The sequence below is a fragment of the Barbatula barbatula genome (assembly GCF_947034865.1).
Source record: "Barbatula barbatula genome assembly, chromosome: 3".
In the NCBI taxonomy this organism is placed as follows: Eukaryota; Metazoa; Chordata; class Actinopteri; order Cypriniformes; family Nemacheilidae; genus Barbatula; species Barbatula barbatula.
Window position 1 is genome coordinate 19,304,886 of NC_136764.1, and position 22,440 is coordinate 19,327,325.

Consider the following 22,440-nt stretch of genomic DNA (forward strand, 5'->3'; position numbering starts at 1 on the left):
GCATTGTGCCGTGATTTGTCAAGCTTCGTGACTTTGCAAGAAGTATACACAAGCCCCCGGGATTGTCTTCTTCATACAAAGTATGCTTGATCCTCCTGGAATAATTCACATGCTTGGTTTGACCTGTTATGTGGATCAAAAGGTCCATATGCTGGGAGCCATTTGAGGTCATTTGTGACCGTTCTAATCCAAGATGTGCACTCCATCACTGTTTTTCATAAAACAATCAAATGAAATGGACTGATAAAAAATCTCCTCACTGTTAAAAAGACCAGAATGCAGATTCATGTTTTCAATTGTCATTAAGACTCAAGTTGAACATGTCAAAATGAACAAATGAGACATCACTAAACTATTTGTTTGATTTACGACGACCATGTGGGAACATTTCTTAGTGTAATTTGGCCCTGGCCATGGTAGTGTTCATGCTCATGTGACACACAAGGGCCGTATCGCTGCCGTGAGGATGCAGGTTTGAGTTTGGACTGTGTCATTCCTTGTTACCCAGTCACCCCACCCCCTTTTTTCCAGTCTGTGTGGACTAGACCTAGTGTGGTGTGATACATTGTAACCAGACTGACCTGTTTAATTGAAGAGACAAGTGTATTAATATTCTATTCACGACTAGTTTTTTTTGGGCCAACACAAGAATAAGTATTTCATTACATGCACTTGGAGCTGACTTTAATATCTTGTCGTTTTCCCCAATTGCCATCCTTTGCAGTAGAGGAGGCTCTTTATGTTCCTCTGCCCTGCCCACAGTGGAATCTTGATGTGTTTGATATTCTCCTAACAGCTGCCGCAGACAGAAGAGGGAATGCTGGGATTGCTATGTACAGCTGAAATGTCAGGAGGCCTCCTGTACAGCGAGTGTTATTTATAAGGCTTAAAGGAAAGAGGAGAAGATCTGCTGGGCGTTAGAGCTTTAGTTACGCAAAGGGATCCGCTCCCCCTGCCCGCATTGCCCTTTTTTTCTTCTTGAAAAGTTCATTGGTTTATTTGTGCGGATAAAATGTAAACATAGCACTGATTAAAGCAGCTGTCTGCCAATATAACCACACACTTGCGTTGTGTGGATTTCTGGAAAGATAGACAGTGGATAATTTACATGCTCAGTCGCTAGGTGTCACTGTCCCTTTTAGTTTTCAATTCGGTGGTTTCATGAGAGGATTAAATGGATGCAACAATAGCAGATAAGGAATAGTTTGATTAAAATTGAAAATTCAATTTTCATCATTTACTCATCCTTGTGTCATTCTAAACCCGTATGAGTTTCTATTTTCTGCAGAACACAGAAGAAGATATTTTGAGGCATGTTGCTATCCAAACAACACTGGCCCCCATTGACTTCTTTTGTATGGACACAGAATCACATCAGAGACATCTCTCAAAATATCTTCTTTTGTGTTGCACAGAATGAAGAATCATATGCACGTTATGAATAACGCAATGTAAATAAATGATGACAGAATTTGTATTTTTTGTAAACTGTCCCTTTAAGGACCTTGATTGTCTACACAAATTTTATATTTAACTGGTCGGTCAGTCCAAATGCAAAAATTAACCAATCACTTGGACATTGATAGTTTTCAAATTTACAAGTGTCATTTAGGTTAACTGCATTAAAGGGGGTCATATGACACGGCTAAAACATATGTTATCGTTTGTTTTAGATGTAATGTAATGTGTATACACGATTTAAGGTTAAAAAACGCTGTATTTCCCACACACCGTGCATGTTTGTATCTTCTCTTTGTCTAGCATTTTTTAAACGTGCCGATTTTTTCAAAGTTCATCCCTCTGGAAAAGGGTGTGCTATGATTGGCCGGTTAAAGGCAGTGTAGGCAATCCTGTCCAGAAACGTTTTTTGTCATGCTGTTTGGAAGTCTCTTAACATCCTGATAGTAATCAATAAGTAAAGCGAAACATTGGTATTTTTATAATTATATATCTTTTGTGAAAGACGTAGGGTCAAAACACTTTGGACCAAATTAACAATGATACTTCTTGTATATTTTCAGTCAGCCTATTTTGCATCCCATTGCCATCCTGTTCACACAGACGTCATACGTCATCAGCGCTCATGTGCGATGTGCCGGCAGCAGGACAATGGCGGAGAAAGTGTCGGTACCTGGAGATGTTCTTTATTGTAGTAATGTAATTCACTTTGTACTGTAATGTTTTCTAACCGATGAATGAGACATGACTTCACTGGAACCGATCCAGAAGCTTCTGGTCTGTGTACTGGAGGCGTGGCTTTGGATGGTGATTCGCGAGAGGGAGGAATTGTATGATTGCACTGCTAGCAGGCAAACGTTAGAATTTTCCAAATTATCTACTCTGCCTTTAACCAGTGTGTAGTGATTGGTCGAATCCTGCAAGCGTGTGATGGAAACGTAACGCTTCTTACCATATTTGGAACATCAGGTTTCAAAGCAATTGTACTGACAGTTACACCCATCTTACTTAAGTAAACATTTGGGCAGTCTTAATCAAATCATACCACGAACTGACATAGATTTGTAGGGTGGTTACACGGAGTGTTTCCGCCAGGTCATGATAAGCATTCACTTCCAGATAGACAGCGTCTTTTGTTCCGACACTTTGCAATATTACATGTCAAAAACATGCATCGGCAACTTATAACACACCAAAGACACACAAAAACATGTATTCACACCATATGACCCCTGTAAAGAAAATGTTGTTTGTATATGGCATTGACCCAGGACCAGTGTGAAAGTTTCAGACCAGTTTGCAAATATTCTGCATGGCCAATGGTGCATTGTCATTAAATCTCGCATTCGATGATCTTGCGTTGTTATGCCTTGGTTAAACAAATCCAAACTTGTGTTGTGAGTTTTTCACGAAGAAAACTTAACATTAAAGGTGCACTTCATTTCATTGATGTTATGCTATGGCTGCAGTGCCCTTAACATTTCAGACCGCATTACTCAACTCCCAAAGTGTACCCTGTGAACCCCTAGGTGCTGGACATTGCAGGCCCCTGGCCATCTTAGCTCTCCCCTTGGTTTCTCTCTCCCTGCCCTGCTCTGTGCGTAAACAAAGTCATGATCGACAGCAATTTGCACTTCATCTGTGCTCTTGCTAACTTTAGCCAAAGGTAGGAGGGGGCTTCCATTCCCATAATACGACTTGCTCAGCCATACACAAATACGCACCAGAGACATTTGACCAAGCTGATACCCCACCCCTCTGTATCATCGCGTTCAGCCCCCTGCTCATCAGGACAGGACAGGCGCACAGAGGGTACAGGTCTGGGAGGCAGACCCCAAAGTGGCTCATGTTTCGCATGGCTGGGAACCCGTTGGCTATGGACTTGAGTTGAGATTTGTGTTTTGTAGTTTCCAAAGGCAATTGGGAGGCTGGCGGCCTGGCCTCTTTGGTACAATGCTCCTGGATTCCAGGTGTCACACCAGCAGACAAGATTCTAGGAATAGCTGCTTGCACCAAGACACATCCACCATACATCCCAGGACGAAGCCTAGCAAATGTGAATTTTGAAGCGTGCCAGCGCATGCGAGTGAGTGACAGCGGGACGAGAGACACTACGAGAACCACTGTCTGGAACAGCTGCTAAACGGAAGTGAATCCCCGTTAACGGAAGTCACAGAGGACGTACTTTGTTCATTTCACTTGGAGATTTTTCACTCTTAGCACTTTTCGAATTCTTTTGACATTGCCAATATGATGATCAAAGAGGCCTCGTTGAGGGAGGATCCTGACCTGCGGGGGGAACTGGCATTTTTGGCCAGAGGTTGTGATTTTGTTCTCCCGTCACGATTCAAAAAAAGGCTCAAGTCTTTCCAGCAAGCTCAGGTCAGTAGGCAGCCATGCGTCGTGAGCCTCTGTAGCTCGACAAAGAATGCTGTGGCTAACGCTCACATGCCAGGCAAGACAAACTATTCACAGGCAGATACCAACTTGTTTATTAATAGGACAGTGGAAGGGGGTGAGGCAGGGCAGGAATACAGTGTCCAAGTGTTGCGTACGGGAGCTCTCGGTACGGGGGGAGGGTTTGGATTCGAACCACAGCTGCTCTGTTAAATACTCGATGCATTCGAGCCTGCGCCATTTGCTTTAGAGTTCTTCAAAATTCAGTTGCATTTCAACAGCTCCGTCTGAGTTTGATTGACAGCTCAGAAATAAGCAGCTTTAAGTGTAAACTTTGACTCTAGGGTTTTGCCCAGAGACTAGAATAAACAACAGTATGTCCGGTCTATGTATAGAATGTGTTGAACATTTCCACAGCTTGTTATTAGAAGTTTAACCTTGGGGCTGCAAGGTCCCTCAGGAAAAGAATGCTTGAGTATACGGACATCAGCAGTTTGCTATCAGTGTCTGGCCTGTAAATTGGTCCTTATGTGAACAATGTTCAGTTTGACACATTTGTTGAGTCTTAGATGCTACACCTTGGCACATTCACTATATCTCACCAGTACTTAACTTATATGAGAAATATAGATGGAGATAACCAGACAACCTGAAATTAATTTATATTTGTGAGGGGGGGTATTTAGGCCTGTGGCAAGGGCCTATATTTTCACTTCTGAGAATTTCTCATTTTGTCATCTCATCATGTTGGCAGGAAAGTTGATGAGGCCGGCTATGGTTTTCCGATAATCCACCTCAGTCCTTCATTGTGAATATGTTAGCAACATAAGATATTGGATGCATGCTATCCCAGCATCTTCACACAGCCTGGAGAAAATTTCACACATCTCCAGCTCTTAAAGTGTAATGAAAATGATCACTGGGGATCACTTGTGATCTTTAACGCAATGTGATCTTCTGTGACAGAAAAGACTTTTCTTAATCGTTAATTTGACGACATACTGGTACATATTGATTAACCTAGTCATGTAACAAGTGATGTAAGCACACATGTCTGAGAAGATGCGGTCCATTATACAATATATCGATGTTTTGAGTATATTTGAAGATATCCATGTATTGATTTTGTCTGGAAGTTTGGGTTTAGGTGCAAGTTACTCATCCTGACATTCAGTTTTTCAGTCTTTTATACTGATATTCTTATTCAAGAGGATCTAATGAGAAATGAATCGAGACGAAGTTTAATGGGAGGTGTAAATGATGTACTAGGATATAGTTGTTTTACTTTGCCTGGTAAATGCACACCATGTGTTATGAATGTTGTGTTGTTCATCACTGGTCTTTATTGAAGGTCCCTCTCCATGTTAAAGGAACAGTGCTCTAAAGAAAAGAACATTCTATCAAGTTGTTTCCAATCTGTATGAATTTACTTTGTTCTGATGAACACAAAGATATTTAGAAGAATGCTTGTGACCAAATAGTTCTTGGGCACCATTTACCACCATAGTAGAAAAAATACTTTATAAATGTCTTTGTTCTGATGAACACAAAAGAAGATATTTTGAAGAATGTAGGACAGCAAACAGTTCTGGGGCACTTTTGACAACCATTGTAATTTTTCCTACTATTGTAGTCAATGGTGGCAAGAACTGTTTGCTTACTTCCACATATCTTTCTCTGTTCTGTGAACTGTCCCCTTAACATCATTGTTCATATCCTCTGTTTACTTCCAACATTTCTTCAGGTAATATTAGTCAGTATCTTCTCATTCGAGACTTAGAATTTCATTAATGCTCTACATACAAATAAAAGGTGATGCCATAGAGGAATCAGTTTTGGTTCCCTAAAGAACCATCCAGTCAAACGGTTTATAAAAGAGACATTACTTACCTTTATATATTCTAGAAAAGCTGTTGTGAAACAAACTTTTCTATCTTTAATTGTCTCTCACTGGGTCTCAATAGATTCAGCCAGAGAAGAAACCTGGAACGCCTCCTCCATCCATTGCACCTGCACCCGCCTCGCCAACCCCACGGCCACCCAGCCCTCCACCGGCCAAAGTGGTAGCCACTCCTCCACCCTCCTCCATAAACATTCCACGCTTCTACTTCCCCAAAGGGCTTCCAAATTGTGCTGCCAACTATGATGAGGCCATTGCCAAAATTGAGACAGCCTTCACAGAGTTTGAAGAGGAGAAAGCCGACATTTATGAAATGGGGAAGATAGCAAAGGTACATTTAAAACAATTCTAAATCAAATGCTTGTGGGATGAGTCACAATGTGTGAACTGATTTTAGTAGTCTTGGGTTGAGAGCTTTTAATATAAAAGCTTCCCCACAGGTGTGCTTGTTAAATTTGCATTGCCATCTCATATCAGTCCTATTTTAACTATCATTTGAAATTCGGAATGAGCTCTCTTTAAAGCAGCAATACCCATGTGCGCTGCATCTCCAAGTTTATACTCTCAAAGTTCAAGAGTGCAATATCTGCACCGTAGCTAAAATAAAATGATTGCTATCAAACAGGTTTCCCAAACACTTTCCCCATCTGACTTGGCTTTTGGCTCACATATAGCTGATTATAAAACTGAGAAAAGAAAAAAAGTATTTTAACATAGAAACAGCTTACTTTGATGAGCTTTCAAATGTATGTACATCTTCCTTAGTGTTATAAATATATTTTTGTTTTCTATTTTGATGAAAGTGTTTTGATAAAACAGATATTTTGTTTATTTTCTCAGGCATGTGGTTGTCCCCTCTATTGGAAAGCACCCATGTTTATTTGTGCCGGTGGAGAGAGGACTGGCTTTGTTTCTGTCCACTCATTCATTGCAACATGGAGAAAGTGAGCTTCTGTCACCTACACAACACCTTTAATGAACAAAAAGTGCTTTCTAAATCTATGTGGCATAATGTGTCCTTTAATCCTTATTTACAGGTTATTGCACAGCTGCTATGATGATGCATCCAAGTTTGTTTACTTGTTGGCCAAACCAGGCTGCAGTTACTTGGAACAAGAAGATTTTATTCCTCTGTTACAGGTTAGAATATTGCTTTTGCATGGTTTCTTTTTTTTCAAGCTGCACTGTGTAAGATTGTAGTATTTCTGTAGAGATGCGCTGTTGATACTGATAATGAAATGATTATTGTTGATTAACAAATGATCAGAAGGTTCTGATATCTATATTTATCGCTAGTTTATTGTTGCATGGTAAGTAAATTTTCATTGAACATGGACTGGATCCATTTTATAACACTGTGTAACATTACAGTATAAGGTAGACACAAATTCAGCTATAGCCTGACAAGTATTATACTATAGCCGAAATGGTGATGGTTTGAAATTGGTTTGAAAATATTGGTGGCTGATCATTGGTGCAATTTTAAGTTTTTGTTATAAATGAGTATAGTGCTATTTAGTAAAAATTTTGGAACAAAACAGTGTTCTTGCCCCAATTTAAATTGTAATAATTATGCAGTTTTCAATCAATAACATTTTATTTCAAAGGGGATTTGTGTAATTTTATTAATGTTCCAGTATGTATCCTCTTAACATGAAGAAATTTTCCAAAGTTATTATTCCATTTAGTGACAATTGGATGCCTTATTTAACAAATGTCATGTTTATGCAACGTCATATTTAACTAATGACTTGATTTTCAAGGCCATTGAAATGGAAAAGCATTTTAACCAGAACTTTTATGCCTCATATCAAAATCGGATGTTTCAAATAGATCCTAAGTAGGCTTTAAGTGCCCTGCCATATTGTGGAAAAAACATGATTCGATTGCCTGATTTACAGTCAGGTACAGTAGATTGTTGGAGGCATTTGAACCGATAACATCCAGGATGAAGTCTTTGGTTCATTTTAGAATAATACTGTTCTAGAATAAAAAAAATTGGGATTTGAACAAACATGTCAAACTTTAGTTAACTTAATGCACTTATAATAAATGTTTACTTTATTCTTTTGTTAAATTAAATAAACACATGAACAAGATATTAAAATATATAAAGAATGCAGTTAGAAGGAGTTTTAAACTTAGATTGAGTCGTCTTATTTTGTTTTCTTTTTTCTCATTAGGACATAGTGGACACTCATCCAGGGCTAACGTTTTTAAAAGATGCTCCTGAATTCCATTCCCGGTACATCACAACAGTGAGTAAAGCCTCAGCGACACCTGACGGGAGATTTTTCAATCTTACATGGTTACAAGAATGCAAGTGTTGTTGTCACTGGAACGCGCTGTAAAGTAATCGTATATTTTCTACCATCACGCCGTGACTATTTGAACGTCACTAAACCGCAACAGGGCTTTTCTTTGTCCTGGTTAATCATCCGTCTGGCACCCGGAATCTTCTATTTTTAGCGTTGCTCCAATATTTCCGTCTTAAGTTTGAAAGTCTTGTTAGCTTACTGAAGTGTTTTCCGTCAATCAGATACAGCTATTTTAGTTTAGTCGGTGGACAGTCATAGCAGTAAGACATGGAGCCCAATGCGTCTGTCTGTCTGTCTGCCTGTGTGGGGACAGCTGCAACACGTGCTTTACAGAGCGAGAGTGAAGGGGGAGTGGGAAGGCCGATGGCGTCAAAATGGCCTGACATCATGGAAAGACGGATGCCACCAACAGGCCGCTGACCCTGGTCTTGCACAACCCCATATTTAGACACTTCCTTGAACTGGCGCACTGGTTGACACACCCTGCTACCAATCGCTCCTGTGAGAACTGATATACCGGGAAATGCATTTTAATCCACACTATGAAGTCACTCTTTCTCTTGGAAATAGAGGCCTTTGTCACCACTGGGCTGGATATAGTGTCTCAGTACAACCAGTTGGTAGATAACTAAATACATGTGCTAAGTAAATTATGTACAGTACATAAGATCCACACAAAAATCATTATCTACCTCCATATGCCTCCAAACCTTAAAGAAATGCAAATTATAGTTGATTTTAAATTGATATTTTACACCAACATTTGTATTATTTATTTACCATCATATTGTTCAAAAACCTGAATATGACTGTTGAACACTTAAGAATATATTTTCAGAAATGTCTTCATAGTTTGGGTCCATACAATGGATGTCAATGGGGCCAATGTTGTTTGGTTACCAACATTCTTCAAAATATCTTCTTCTGTGTTCTGCAGAAGAAAGACATACAGGTTTGAAATGACATGAGGATGGGTAAATGATGAAAGATTTTTCATCTTTGGTTAAAATATACCTTAAATCTCTCATTTTCAACATCCTCATATATACAGTATTTCCAAGATGTCCTCTCTTTCTCCTCTCCAGGTGATTCAGAGAATATTTTACACAGTTAATCGGTTCTGGACAGGAAAGATCAACATGACCGAGCTCAGGAGAAGTAACTTCCTCCAGGTACACATTGTTCAATGCCACCATCGCCCAAGGCCTTCCATTCAATCTTTACAATATCAGTCTAACACAAATCTTTTATCAAAATAACAGTCTAACTTTCTCGCTAGACACTTGCCCTGCTGGAAGAAGAGGATGACATCAATCAAATCACAGATTATTTCTCTTACGAGCACTTTTATGTCATTTACTGCAAATTCTGGGAGCTGGACGCTGATCATGACCTCTTCATCGACCCAAAGGATTTGGCCAGATACAACGACCATGGTGAGCACAGAAGGAACCTGTGATATAAATATATACTCTGGATGTGTGTCATACTGGCACCAGACCTGTCCACCTCTATCGCTGTTAATGCACGGGAAGGCAGCAGATACTGTTAGTGTGGATGAGTGTTTTTTAGCTTCAGGTCTAGGAATGTGTGGAAACACATGTGTGGTTTTTGATGGATCTCTTCTCTGTGTTTGTGGCAAAGCCTCATCTAGCAGAATCATTGAGAGGCTGTTCTCAGGAGCCGTCACAAGGTAGGAACTATTGAAGAGAAATGAAGCAGATTTGGTCTGTATCCACATTGGTTTATAAGAAATTGGTTTATTTATCTCTTTTAGGGGAAACTCAGTGCAGAGAGAAGGAAGAATGAGCTACGCTGAGTTTGTTTGGTTCCTTATCTCAGAAGAGGACAAAAAGAACCCTACGAGGTATTCACACAGATCGACTAAATTCAGTTAATGCTTAGCACAGACTGTAGATCCTCTTAGTGATGTTGTGTAGGTGACAGAAGCTCACTTTCTCCATGTTGCAATGAATGAGTGGACAGAAACAAAGCCAGACCTCTCTCCTCCAGCACAATTAAACATGGGTGCTTTCCAATAGAGGGGACAACCACATGCCTGAGAAAATAAACAAAAGTGCCAAATAACATGTTTGTTTTTACATCAGGAATGGACATTTTGCTTACAATGGCACTATATAGCTTTATAAGTGTGACCAAGTTGTTTAAATGTTTGGGTCTTTCTCTCTTCAGTATAGAGTACTGGTTCCGCTGTATGGATATGGATGGAGATGGCGTTCTTTCTATGTATGAACTGGAGTTTTTCTATGAGGAGCAGTGTGAGCGCATGGAGGGGATGGGCATTGAACCACTGCCCTTCCAGGATCTCCTGTGCCAGATGCTGGACTTAGTCAAGCCAGAATGCCAAGGTATGAAAAGCCGTAGAACCAGGAATCACTTAAAGGAATGGTTCACCCAAATATAAAAATTCTGTCATCATTTATTCACCCTCATATTGTTCAAAACCCGTGCACAAATCTTTATTCTGCGCAACGCAAAAGGAGATATTTTTGAGAATGTGATTTTGTGTCCATCCATACAATAGAAGTCAATGGGGTCCAGTGTTGTTTGGTTACCAACATTCTTGGTCTTCTTTTGTACCATCATTTGTTTGGGGGTAAAAGTGTTTAATGCTTAAACACTTCACTGTTTTATGGCTCTTATCAGGTAAAATCACTCTTCGAGATCTGAAGCGCTGCAGGATGGCACATATATTCTACGACACATTCTTCAATCTGGAAAAATACCTGGACCATGAGCAGAGAGATCCCTTTGCGGTGCAGAAGGTAGATTTGCAGTTTTCTTTTCATGGAGATGGATGGTCATCACATTTCTGGCTAACTGTATATTTTTGCTCATTTCTCTTTTTGTCATTTTGATGGTGTTTTTGCATGTATCAGGATTTGGACAGTGATGGTCCAGAGCCCTCAGACTGGGATAAATATGCTTCTGAAGAATATGAGATTCTTGTGGCGGAAGAAACAGCCAATGAACAGTTGCGAGAGGGGTGAGCCACTGCAATCTATAATGAACGACATCACATAGACAACCAATAAATCTGCACAGAATGACACTTTCTTTTCTTTTTTTTAGATCTTTCGATGACGATTACGAGTCCGATGAGCTCACAGTTTCCTCTGACATTGGAAATAAAATGGATAAGCTGGTCATATCTGATTTATCGGCATAAGCCTTCGTCGTCATGTCCTCTCCTTGGCATTCATCGTCGGCATGAACGGATCACCACCACCCCATGTTTGCCATTGTTTTCTGAAAAAGGGGAAACCCTTTATTTTCTACATTTCACTATGGACATTTGGTGTGTGTGTGTGTGCTTGTGTGCAATAGAACGAAATGATAAAACCCAAAGGCTTTCATACACCCATTAAAGGCTTTATGTGCAATATGTCTTAACATGTAAATGTAAAAGCATTGTTTTTCCACTCTCTTATTGATAGGAGCATCAACTCCCTAATACTTAACTGCCGGCTGGTTCCATCCATCCTTCATAAAGACTTTGATGTGAAAAATGGACTTTAGTTACTTTGGAATATGTTTAGAATGAGCTTTTAATGTGAGTGAAATTATATGTGATGCTGCCATTTTAAGAAGCGGGGATGGAAATTGAGAGAACAGCAGAGCTCACATTATTCTTTGTGATACACGTAACTCGCTGAAACTTCAAGAGTCTTTAGACTGAATCCAAACCACAAGTCATGCGAACAGCATATATTCTTGTGCTGCTATGCTGCGATGCACATTAAGGGACATTGCATGGGTGCAAAACTATCACATAGGTCATGTGTTGCTCCTAGTGGTCACTGAAGGTATTGCAAGTTGTTGCTTAAAGGAAAAGAGAACGTTGTGACTTTTTAGCTATTTAAAATTAACCACAGGTATAAAAACCTCCATTACATATGAACCGACCAGGACAATCTTAAACTTGAAAACATTTTTGGGGAATTTTCTTTCACAGCCATATATTCAAGATTTTGCAATCTTTTTACTGAAATGCAAACATAAAATATATATAAATTCATCATTCTTTTCATCGTCAAGGTGAAGTGTACAGAGACGTATGTCCTATAGCATTTTGTTTATGTGTTGAAATGTTTTTAAGGGATCTGTAATCCAATGAATCTGTAATGTGTAGAGATCGAAAAGTGAGCTATTAAGCACTATTTATTCAGTGTGGGCATTGTGTGTAAGATTATTCAGAATCAGATCAGGTGTAATCGCCTGTGAATGAAATGTCATGATACAATCCCTCATATCTGATCTCTTTTTTTCTTTTATAATTTGCAAACCTTACTGTTTCAAACAGGTAGCTCTGTCACTCTTATCAGCCATTGGTCAAACCAAACCGGTGGTCCCGCCTCAGATTGATGCGACTCTTTGTTTCCCACACACGCAGACATCTATCTGCAAACAGCTTACTTGGTTCTCTGTACTATCATCTGGGATAAGAAAATGTATTCTAACATTAAACAATGACAACCTTTAACAAAATAATCTTTTAAGTGCCAGACAGTGTTTTACCAATGCCTCTCTCTCTGTCTATGTGTGCTTAATGGCCAAACCCCCCTCGATTCTATAACACTCTTTGGATAATGTAATTAGTGTAATATATTTATATATGTGAAGTGGTTTGTTTTTGTTTGGGCAGCCATTTTTATGGTTTACTATTCGCTTTTCTTGTAATGTAGTCTAGATTTCTTTCGACCTATAGGACATTTATTTTATATAGCCACTGTAAATGTCTTTGTATTTTATTTTTTCCCATGTGATTGACTCTGCCACTGAGTGGTAGAGAATTTTTAAATTATTCTATATCTCTAACTGCCAGTGTTATATAATGTGCATTAAGCTGAGTGGGCAGGGGCTTTATGAAGGAATTCAATAGGAATTCACTGATCAGTGACAATCAACTGGATGTGATTCTGTGTTAAAGACGAGAAAGTAGCACTTCTTAAAACAGAGCAATACAACTGCTGTAGTGTATTACAATTATATCAGGACTATTAGACGTTAAGATAAACAAACACACACTAACCTGAATCTAAACTTGACTATTGCTAAAATTATCCATCATCATTTTCATCACTAGCACATTGAGCGCTATGCAAATCTGATCTTCTGGACAGCTTTTGGCAGCTACAGAAGCTGTAAACAACAAGTTGTTAGCGTGCAACTTTTCTTTGATTCTTAAATATTTTCTTTTGAGTTTTATATCTTTCCATGTGTTTTTTTTTGTTGTTGTTCTGAAAAGTCTTGCTTGCAGACAGTGACAGAAAGGGATTTAAGGAGAATGATCTCACTGTTGAGACGCTCTTGTGTTCGCATGAATTTTTCCTTTTTTTCTTTTGAAAATTATGAAAATAAATAAAAATGTTAATTCATGCAATTTTCAAAGGCCGTTAATTCCTACCTGATAAAGAATGAGGATATGCGAAGGTTCTCTTTAAGGTTTAGTTTCAACGCATGATTTTAGTTTAGATTTTTGAAAGCATCAGTTAAACTGTTAGACGTGCTATCTATGGTATAATGAAAACGGTGAGTAATGCAAACAAATATGGATCATACTGTACTTTGATGGTTCTTTAACTTAATTTACTGCAGGTTCAATCCTAGATCATGTCCGATGACCTTGAAGGAAGATTCTTTATTGGAGCATGCATGCGTCTTAAAAGCAAGAGTCACAATAATATCTTATGACATCATAAAAATGTACCATGAATTTCATTATTAGCAAAAGGTGTTTGATATGAAAACACATCTGCTTTTGTAGACTTTTAAAGAATATGCGTTTCTTACCTATCCCCTTTACATCCACAGAGATCCAGGCATTGATGCGGATCTATAAAACAATGAGCTTTCAAAATCAGTTTTGATTTAGAATACGAAATTCCCTGAAGTGAAAAACAAACAACAAATTCCCATTCAGCATTGCAATTTGCCCTCAAACAATGTTTGACAATAAAAGTACAATAATCATATTCGGCTGAGGACATAAATAAGAGTGATGTGTATCAAATGTGTCGTATTAAATATAAAGCCTCTGGCAAATTCCTAGGATCTAATGCTGTGGAGTCTCGAAGAAACCAAAAGAAGCACTTCGGAATGATTTCTGAATTCTGGGCAGGAGCTCAATGCATTAAGTGAACTCCAACAAATCCAGTCCAGTCTCTGTTTTTCACTGCGTGCAATTCGTTTTTCCGCCATTTTGGTCTCCATGGACAATTGTCTACTGAAGAATGTTCATCCCATCTGCAAAATGCTCATCCCAGGTGTCTGTATAAAAATATGTCCTCTTTCCACTTCCCATTAATGACAAACTACAGTGGGAAAGACATTATCTGTTCAAAACACTGAGACGCATGAACTACGTATGTGTGTCATGAATTATCATTACTTTTCATCCACCTCTCCTCTGGAAGCCAGTGAGAAGTTTGTGTTACCCTGATATAAACACCAAGTTAAAACACATGGTCGAGCTGTTGATGAGACCATGTTCCATTCAGACAGAAAAACACACGGTACTTTCGGTAAATCCCAAACTGTGACTGCTATCTGCCTGATATGTTTATGACGGTTCTTTTACCTAGTTTCCTATTCTGTAATCATAAACCTCCAAACTGTCATTTGACATGTTTATGCTTGTCAGGAAAACACTTGATTCAGATAAAATACGGAATGTCTGCACACGGATTCATGATTCATCAACTTCTTGATTCAATGCTTGAACCTAGGCCAGGTGAAAGCCTTGAGGTCAAAAGCAGATTTAAAGCAGATTGTTTTATGTTTGCTGCTGCAAGTCTGTTTGTTTAACATGTTTCTGTGCAGCTACTTTGAAACATTGCACATTGTAAAAAACTATGGAGATACGCTTGACTTGAAGTTAGTATGGATAATCAAAGAAACAAATCCTATTGTATTTTTGGCAAAAGCGGGGAGAGAGAGAAGGATGCACGAAAAGGGAGACAGGTCTTGCACACTTTGAAACCTTTTTAATGTCAGAAATAGTATTTTCTGTGACTCTATCACAGCACTTCAATAAAGAGAAACACACTACCCTGTAACAGCCACAAGCTGTCTCCGATGAAGAGAACCACAGATCCATTACAAGTTGATTACTTTCTCTTATTTGCTAAATATTCTTATCTCCAGGACATCCACTGACCATTCAAACTCCTTTATAATGTCATGGAGGAACACCTGGACCCTGCAGTGAAATGAACCACATTAACACCCTACATCACCTGAACAAATATTATAAATAACCACAAATAACATATTTCTGGCGCACTTTGCACCATAATTTCATTATGTTTGGCCTTATAATTAAAGGAATCAATTTAAAATGTAAGTCAGGTAAAAGAAACTCTTTGCCATCCAAACTTGAATAATAGTTGTGATTTTCGGACACAGACAGCAATGCAGGAAACAATGCCATGCAAACATTTGCTGTCTAGAGAAAATGCCTACCACGAAATAGTTATTTCCAGTCATTTTCCACATATCAGACATCGGAAGGCCCTGAAGTCTGATGCAAAGGACTCTGTAGTAATGTCATTTGGCAAAGGTTAAAAATGTCACAGCTTGCCCAAAAAAAGTATTTATATACACCAATAGGAAAAATTGCTGATGCATTTGATGCTTCAACAGATTATGGGTGATTCTGGCCTGCTGGTGGCAGTAGACGCATTTAGTAAGGGCGACTTGACTGCCCTCGTCAGCAAAGTGAAATGTAAAACAGGCGCAGTGAGTTTGTTCGGCGGTGCTACTTCGATTTTAGGATCTTAACTATTTTCATCTACCTGCCGGATTATTCCACGAATCAGAGAGAGAAAGACATACAACAAACCTAAAATTGTTTAAGTAGATAAACGACCTTTCTTTCATTTTTCTTCTTGTTTGTCTGATGTTCTGATACTAACAGACTAGACAACATGCAAACATGCCAGCAAAGGATGCAAACACAACAGGCAACACACCCCTCGCAGAAGCACAACATAAATCTGTTGTCAATGATCAAGTTTGTGCCGGTTTGACCCATTAGGCTACAGCTTACTTTACGGCTCCAACACAAAAACGTTACGGCCCAAACTTAACTTCCGGTCGACATCCGCATAATCAACGGTTGATTATTTTTAAGGTAAGTTGATAGAATAAAATATTGATATAAACTAATATGAATATAAATTAAACATAAAACACATTTTTATATTAACCAAACACAGACCGGAAGTTAACTTTGGGCCAGCGCGTGCATCCGATTTAGTTCATTTAGAGACCACATACAGTTCGTTTTATATCAAAGCATCTTCTATCAATCTGTGTATACAACTATCTACACGTGTGTCATTGAAGACCACATGTGATAAAGTTTGTGGGACGTGTTACATGGTACCATTGGCATACGTTGTTATTCGCCGTATGGTTCTCACATCCTCGGTTCGTCGTGTCAGGTTCGGCTCAGTTCGTTTATTTGGTTCGTTACGGTAAAGGGGCAGGATCTAGCAGACATGTGCTGTTGGACATCATTGACATGGCCGCGGGATCTCCCCCTGACTGCGCTGTGGTAGGCAGACTAACGCAGGGGATTGCCAAAGTTGTGTCTGGGGTGAATGTGGAGCGCTGGAGTTTCTTTCAAGACCGTTTTATTGCAGCGAGGTGAGCATTTTACTTATCTCTTGCTGTGTCGTGCGTTTTTGCCCCCCATCAAATGCGTTTGGGAGAAAATATGTCGGTAACGGAAAGTTGGTGCGTTTTCGTGTCTGGATGGCGGTGACGCCGGGAGTCTGGGTTAGTTGGCCAACCGGGAGGAGAGTCGAAAAACTTCATTCCGCGGCAAAACAAACACCGTCGCGACGATTATTAGTCTAACAAACTGTTATTTGCATGTAGATGCTTTTGAGAAGGTTACACAACTTTGTGAAAGCGTTAGCAGTTTTAGGTCACGAGAATATATATATATATGCAGTGGACGCCTGCCCCGTTCATTTTCAGTTTGGATAAAGAGGAATTTGGCGAATGCGCAATGTTTAATCAAACGGCTGTGAACGTTGTGGTTTTAGTGTGAACCGCTTTGATCAAAATGACTGTTTTTTTTGTAATTGTGGCTCGGAGTTTGCTCAAAGCTTAAAGGTGCGATCTTAAGGATGCTGAACTCCCAGGTGTCTTTGCATAGGGAACGTAGCATTGCGAACACACTGATAACGAAGTTGATAGAAGTGCATATGTTGTTTTTCGTTGCTGTTATATAATCTTTGACGGCGAATAACGCTTTGCTTATGTGCACACTCGTAGTGTAGGAGATGAAGTGAAGGTGGTCAACTCCATCATGCCCTAGTATTCCAGACAGCCTATTCTTAAACAGCCGCGTCTGTTTACGGAGAAAACGCTTGCTCTTTCCTTGTCATGTCAAAAAATCATAAACAATATTCGTCAGCTGGGTTCTTGCGTGTCATGTTTTCATTTTTAAAACTGTGGTTTGGACCAAAGGCGTGCGTAATAATGCTTATGAAAATACCAGTTGCGCTGGGTATTAAAGCGCGCAGTCATGACGATGGAGGCTTTTAAAGGTCGCGTTTATCCTCCTGGATGTTGCTGGTTACATTAAAGCGTCAGAATACCGTGTACCCGGGTTAAATAAGCACATTATATGAGAAAATAAGCACATTATCATTGAAAGACGAAATACGATCTGCTATAAATGACGTCAAGTTTGCCTTCTCCAACTGAGTGAAGCGTTTCTTTTTAAATGTAAAAGTATTGCACTCATGCTGCGAGCTTATTGAGTCTGGCAGATATTTTCCTTACAGATATAAAAATACCTTATTCAGCTGACTACCGACACAAACGTCAAAACTAACCAATAATTAGAAAAAAGTGACAAATCATATTATTTCAGATGATCCTTGACCAGAAGAAAATGATCTACAATTTTCTACTTTTGCATTGACGTTTGCAGCTCACAGTTGAATGGCAATGAAAACAGTCTGAAATCACATCTGCCCAGTGCCCAGAAACCACGAGGTATTGCCACGACTCGTCCTCTTGGACTTTGGTTATAGCTGAAGGAATGTGGTCATTCTCTCAGGTCACAGGGTTTGTACCTGGTGAGCTGGAGATCTTATTCCCCGGGGCTACTGGTCCCCTCCCCCTGCAGTTCCACATCATCGCGGGAGCAGCTCGGTGCTTTGAAGTCTGCTAATGTTATGCAGTGCAGCGTGATAAAATCTGTTGTGATTGTTCCTAATTGCAGCCCACCTTCTTGAGGATGTTTCCCTCTGACCGGTGCTTTGCTCCCAAAATGTTTCATTACTGGAATCAGCGTCACACGTCGAGCTTTTTAAGGAAAGTTGATTGTTAAAAAATGTGTTTATCATCTATAAGTTTAATTAGTTCTTGATAGTGCTGTTTCAATGCCTTCTTTTTCCTTTAAATAAGCTCCACCACAAGTAATTAAAAACCCCAGAGTTCAGTGGCCCTGGTCTGTGTTGTTGTTTTGGAAAATTTTCGCAACTAGTTAAAAAATGCAGTTGGCAACATCAGCAAAGTCACATGACATGTGCTTCACACTCTTTATCTGTTGACTCCCAAGTCTGTTGTTCTCCCTTGACACCAAAAAAGTCAGTGTCTCTTCGAACAGACTGTTAAGCAAGACACAACAAGTTCGCTTGGGAAAAATGCACGCAGTGATGATGTGGCCGTCAGCTGCTCCGTGAATCAGTCTTCTGCTGTTCATCTTGAATCAGCAACCGCAGCTATATTAGTGCTACAGTATTCACAGGACTTAAAAGCAGCTTTCTGTCATAGCGGTATTGACTCTAGCATTGTGTTTTTGCACTGTTGTTTGCTAGATCTTTCACTCTCACATCCCTGTCAGTGTTCTAGCATCTTCTGGTGTCGCATGTTTGTTTGGCACAGTGCTGCAATGTTTGCATGTCAGGCTTCCGTGTCTGCTCGGTGATTTACTCTATTGTTGACAGTTGATTTAGATGTAGATAAAAGAGGCCTTTTAAGTCCCTTCCCCAATGCTCTCCTTCATTCCAAGTTTATAGTCAACTCCCTGTCAGCAGTACATGCGAGGAGTTGTGAAGATGCCACAACATACATTAATGGTCCGGTGTGTAATTTTCAGAGGATTCATCGACAAAAACCCACTATGATATACATACCTATGTGTGCATAAAGTGTGTATAAAGACCTTACATAATGTAGTGTTATGTTTTTATTACCTTAGAATGAGCTATTTCTATCTGCATACACCGCTCGTCCCCTTACATGGAATTCACCATTTTGTTTCTACAGTAGCCCCAAAAAGAGAAACTGCTCTTCAGAGCGTGTTTCGTTCATACATTATCTCATTCGGCAAAGAAGCAAAACGTGACAACATCTTAGCCCTGTGTCAGCCACCGTAGTGCTTCAAAAAGGAGGGGTGGAGTGAATCATTGGTTGCAACCTCACCACTAGATGCCACCAAAATCTCCAGGTGAGGTGAGGAACTAAATCAGGAGCACATAATACATCATCGCATGGATTTATTATAAATTTGTGTTGTTTACTTCATGCACGTATGCTCTGATTGCCAACAAAACACAGACATATGACTTAATATCACTCATTCATGTCCGGCATCTTTTAGCGCTGGGACTGCTCCATCTATCAGTTTCAAATGATCTGCAAATCCAGCGGTATATCCACCGTTACATCCATCCACTGAAATGCTGTGAACAAACAAACGCACCTCAACTTCTCTCAGTATCGTAAGAGTAATGAGCTGCAGCTGCAGGCCCCAAGCGCAGCCAATCTTGATAGAAAGGGGGTCTTCCTATCGCTAGTCGGTTGATGCGTGGACAGGCTATTTCTTTCACCTAGCTGTGGGCGTGCTTTTCCGGGAGAATTGCCCAATAATGGACTAAGAAAAGTTGTTAATGTTCGTTTTTTTCAAGTTCCTGACATCCACACATGCCAATGCATTATTTAAATGTCCAGGGTCGCACATTAGCTAAAAGCAGAGTGGAAAAACTCTCAGTGTTTGGTCAGGTGGCCGCTGGTATATGTTCGTGCTTGCATTAGCATTCAGAGCGCAGAGATCGGACGCTGTTAGCTGGCCGACGGAAACTTCTGATGCGACAGCAGTTCATTAATGATGCTATTATTTGACCGGAGATGAGGACGGTTGTAGCCTCTGGTGGCAGGCATGCATGTGCAATGAGAGGGGTGAAGAGCTGGCATCAGAGGCTGCATTTATTTTGGTCCATTTATGCCCCCCCACCTTGCTTACTGTTGTAGTTCCCACAATACCCCTTTAAGGAGTGCAGGAATACTGCTGGATCCTGTCTCAATCCACCCTATGCAAACTCATGTCAGCAGTGTCACACTGCATATATTTGTAGCTTCCCTTGTTGTCCTAGACTTCCTGTTTTCTTATGCCCCCCTCCCCAACCGGCAGGACCTTAGACCACCATCCCTCCATCTCACCAGGTCTTGTTAAGCCACCCTCTTGCAAACACTCCCCCTTATAGTGTGTGAAATTTGGAGGCTTGATGGAAGATGAGGAATTTCACCCTTTGACCTCTGGGAAAGAGGAGGGGTGGAAGGGGGATATCCATTCTTACAGCTCAGATCTGTTTCAGCCTAGTGAATTTTTCCAGCTAATTCATATTATTCTTTTGGATTAGTACTGCTGATTTCTCTTTGTTCAGTAGCCGTGTTTTGGATTTGTTAAGTTACCAAAACGGAATAAACAGGGAGGTTTTGGGAATGGTGGTCATAGCTATGATGGAAGTGGCAGTCCAGGTGGCACTTGAGGAATGCGTCAATGTAAAATTCCACAGTTAACATGGGGTTGAATAGCTGCTCGTTAGCATCCCTGCTAAGGACAACGTAATTCATAATTTTTTTAAATTATTTAATTGTATTAGTTATTATTTTATATATTTATTTATTTTATTAAAATTCCTTTCAGCAGTTTTTGGGAAAATGTATTACTCTAATTGTAATGTTTGTGTCAACTAGACTAAAATACGACTGTAACTAATGACAGCACATGTCTGTTCAGTAGTATAGGTATAATTTGCATAGTTGGGATACACTGTAATTTTGCAGCATTTTACAGTGTTATTTTACAGAATATTCATGTATTTTTTAAAAGTGCAAAATAAAATGAAATACATTTACATTTTATGTAATGTTACAGTTTTTTCTGACGCCTTAGCTGCTGGATTATTGCAGTTTTTTTACAGGGGGTTAAAATGTAGCAAATATATCTGCTTCTCAATATATCAAATACTTAGTATTTTAAGTCAAATTTGTCTTTCTTTGTCTGTGAAAATAGATTGCTATTATCCCCAAAAGAAACCATCAGTTGTCTGAATGTAAAGCTGCAATCTGTAATTTTTGCCTCTATACTGCCATCTATGTTTGAAACATTAAAGTTGCGAGTTATTTTATTAATTATCTACATGGGTTCAATGACATCAATCTGACATTTTCACTAAAAGAATGACGACATTTTATTATACGCTTGCTTTTCTGAATATCCACAGAAGAGATGCTGACTCTAGATAGTGCAGCTTTGTTGTATGTAATGTGAAGATGAGTGCAGTCCTCCGTTTAAGGTTTTCCGAGGTGTCGGTGGCTGTTCTTTTCCCCGAATGACCCGATGAGAAGCGGCGAATGGGGTTCTGTTTAAAGGCTCGTGTGCAGCGAGGAGGAAGTGGTTCTGTTTGTTTAAACTGAGCTGCCCTCATTGAGAGCGCTCAGGCATGTGGGACAAATGAGCAAAATCTGTCCCCTCAATTCCAACACCCACATCCCTCCACCCCATTCTCAGTGTCCTCCACTGGACTTAATTCATCACACTCAGTTCAGCGGGGGGCGTGCCATTGTAGTAAACAAGTCGTCCAGGTTCCAGTATGTCTGATCGACAATCATAACTAGTGGTTTTCAATAGCAATTATGTTTCCAATGTGTATAGCTTCTTTGTAGAAGCACTTCTCAGTATTTTGGAATCATGCACTGCTTTCCCTGCTCAGAAATCTCCACTTTAAGTAGGAAAACTCTTGAAGCACAGTCATGGGTATCAAGTGAGTCATTTTCATGTTTGTGGGAGTTAGGCTGCTTCTTCTCAGCTTGGTCTAAACACAAGTTCACCGTGACAATAAAAAGCTCAAGAGAGCTCTAATCTGCGAGCTGTTCAGTGACCTGGCTGTTTACCCAATTAGAAGTGCGGGACATGTCGGAGGTATTTTAGACACAACTGTTTTTTCCTGTTTGTGGATAGACAGAGTCACCCGCCGTGTCTAGAACGTCCCACTACAAGAGCCATCGAAGAAACCTTTAAACTTCAGCATTCTT

General features: G+C 39.8%; 2 protein-coding genes across 4 annotated transcripts in view; both read left to right on the forward strand.

The window, feature by feature from the left end:
* The window catches only part of ppp2r3a (protein phosphatase 2, regulatory subunit B'', alpha), a 30,292-nt gene extending 16,810 nt beyond the window's left edge, over positions 1-13,482 (forward strand). The window contains exons 1-13 of one of the 2 annotated variants that reach the window (XM_079452975.1): positions 3,248-3,840; positions 5,820-6,086; positions 6,596-6,699; positions 6,793-6,895; positions 7,939-8,013; positions 9,159-9,245; positions 9,353-9,509; positions 9,718-9,766; positions 9,851-9,940; positions 10,267-10,442; positions 10,741-10,859; positions 10,974-11,080; positions 11,167-13,481. In XM_079452975.1, the coding sequence (XP_079309101.1) occupies positions 3,709-3,840; positions 5,820-6,086; positions 6,596-6,699; positions 6,793-6,895; positions 7,939-8,013; positions 9,159-9,245; positions 9,353-9,509; positions 9,718-9,766; positions 9,851-9,940; positions 10,267-10,442; positions 10,741-10,859; positions 10,974-11,080; positions 11,167-11,263 (1,563 nt within the window). In that variant the 5' untranslated portion in view covers positions 3,248-3,708 and the 3' untranslated portion in view covers positions 11,264-13,481. Of the gene's footprint in view, positions 1-3,247; positions 3,841-5,819; positions 6,087-6,595; positions 6,700-6,792; positions 6,896-7,938; positions 8,014-9,158; positions 9,246-9,352; positions 9,510-9,717; positions 9,767-9,850; positions 9,941-10,266; positions 10,443-10,740; positions 10,860-10,973; positions 11,081-11,166 lie in introns of those variants that run through there. The other variant, XM_079452974.1, reaches the window with a different exon arrangement.
* Positions 13,483-16,484: 3,002 nt separating this feature from the next.
* The window catches only part of fndc3ba (fibronectin type III domain containing 3Ba), a 108,216-nt gene continuing 102,260 nt past the window's right edge, over positions 16,485-22,440 (forward strand). The window contains exon 1 of one of the 2 annotated variants that reach the window (XM_079453006.1): positions 16,485-16,746. The gene's annotated coding sequence lies outside the window, so the exon portion shown is untranslated. The remainder of the gene's footprint in view (positions 16,747-22,440) is intronic. The other variant, XM_079453005.1, reaches the window with a different exon arrangement.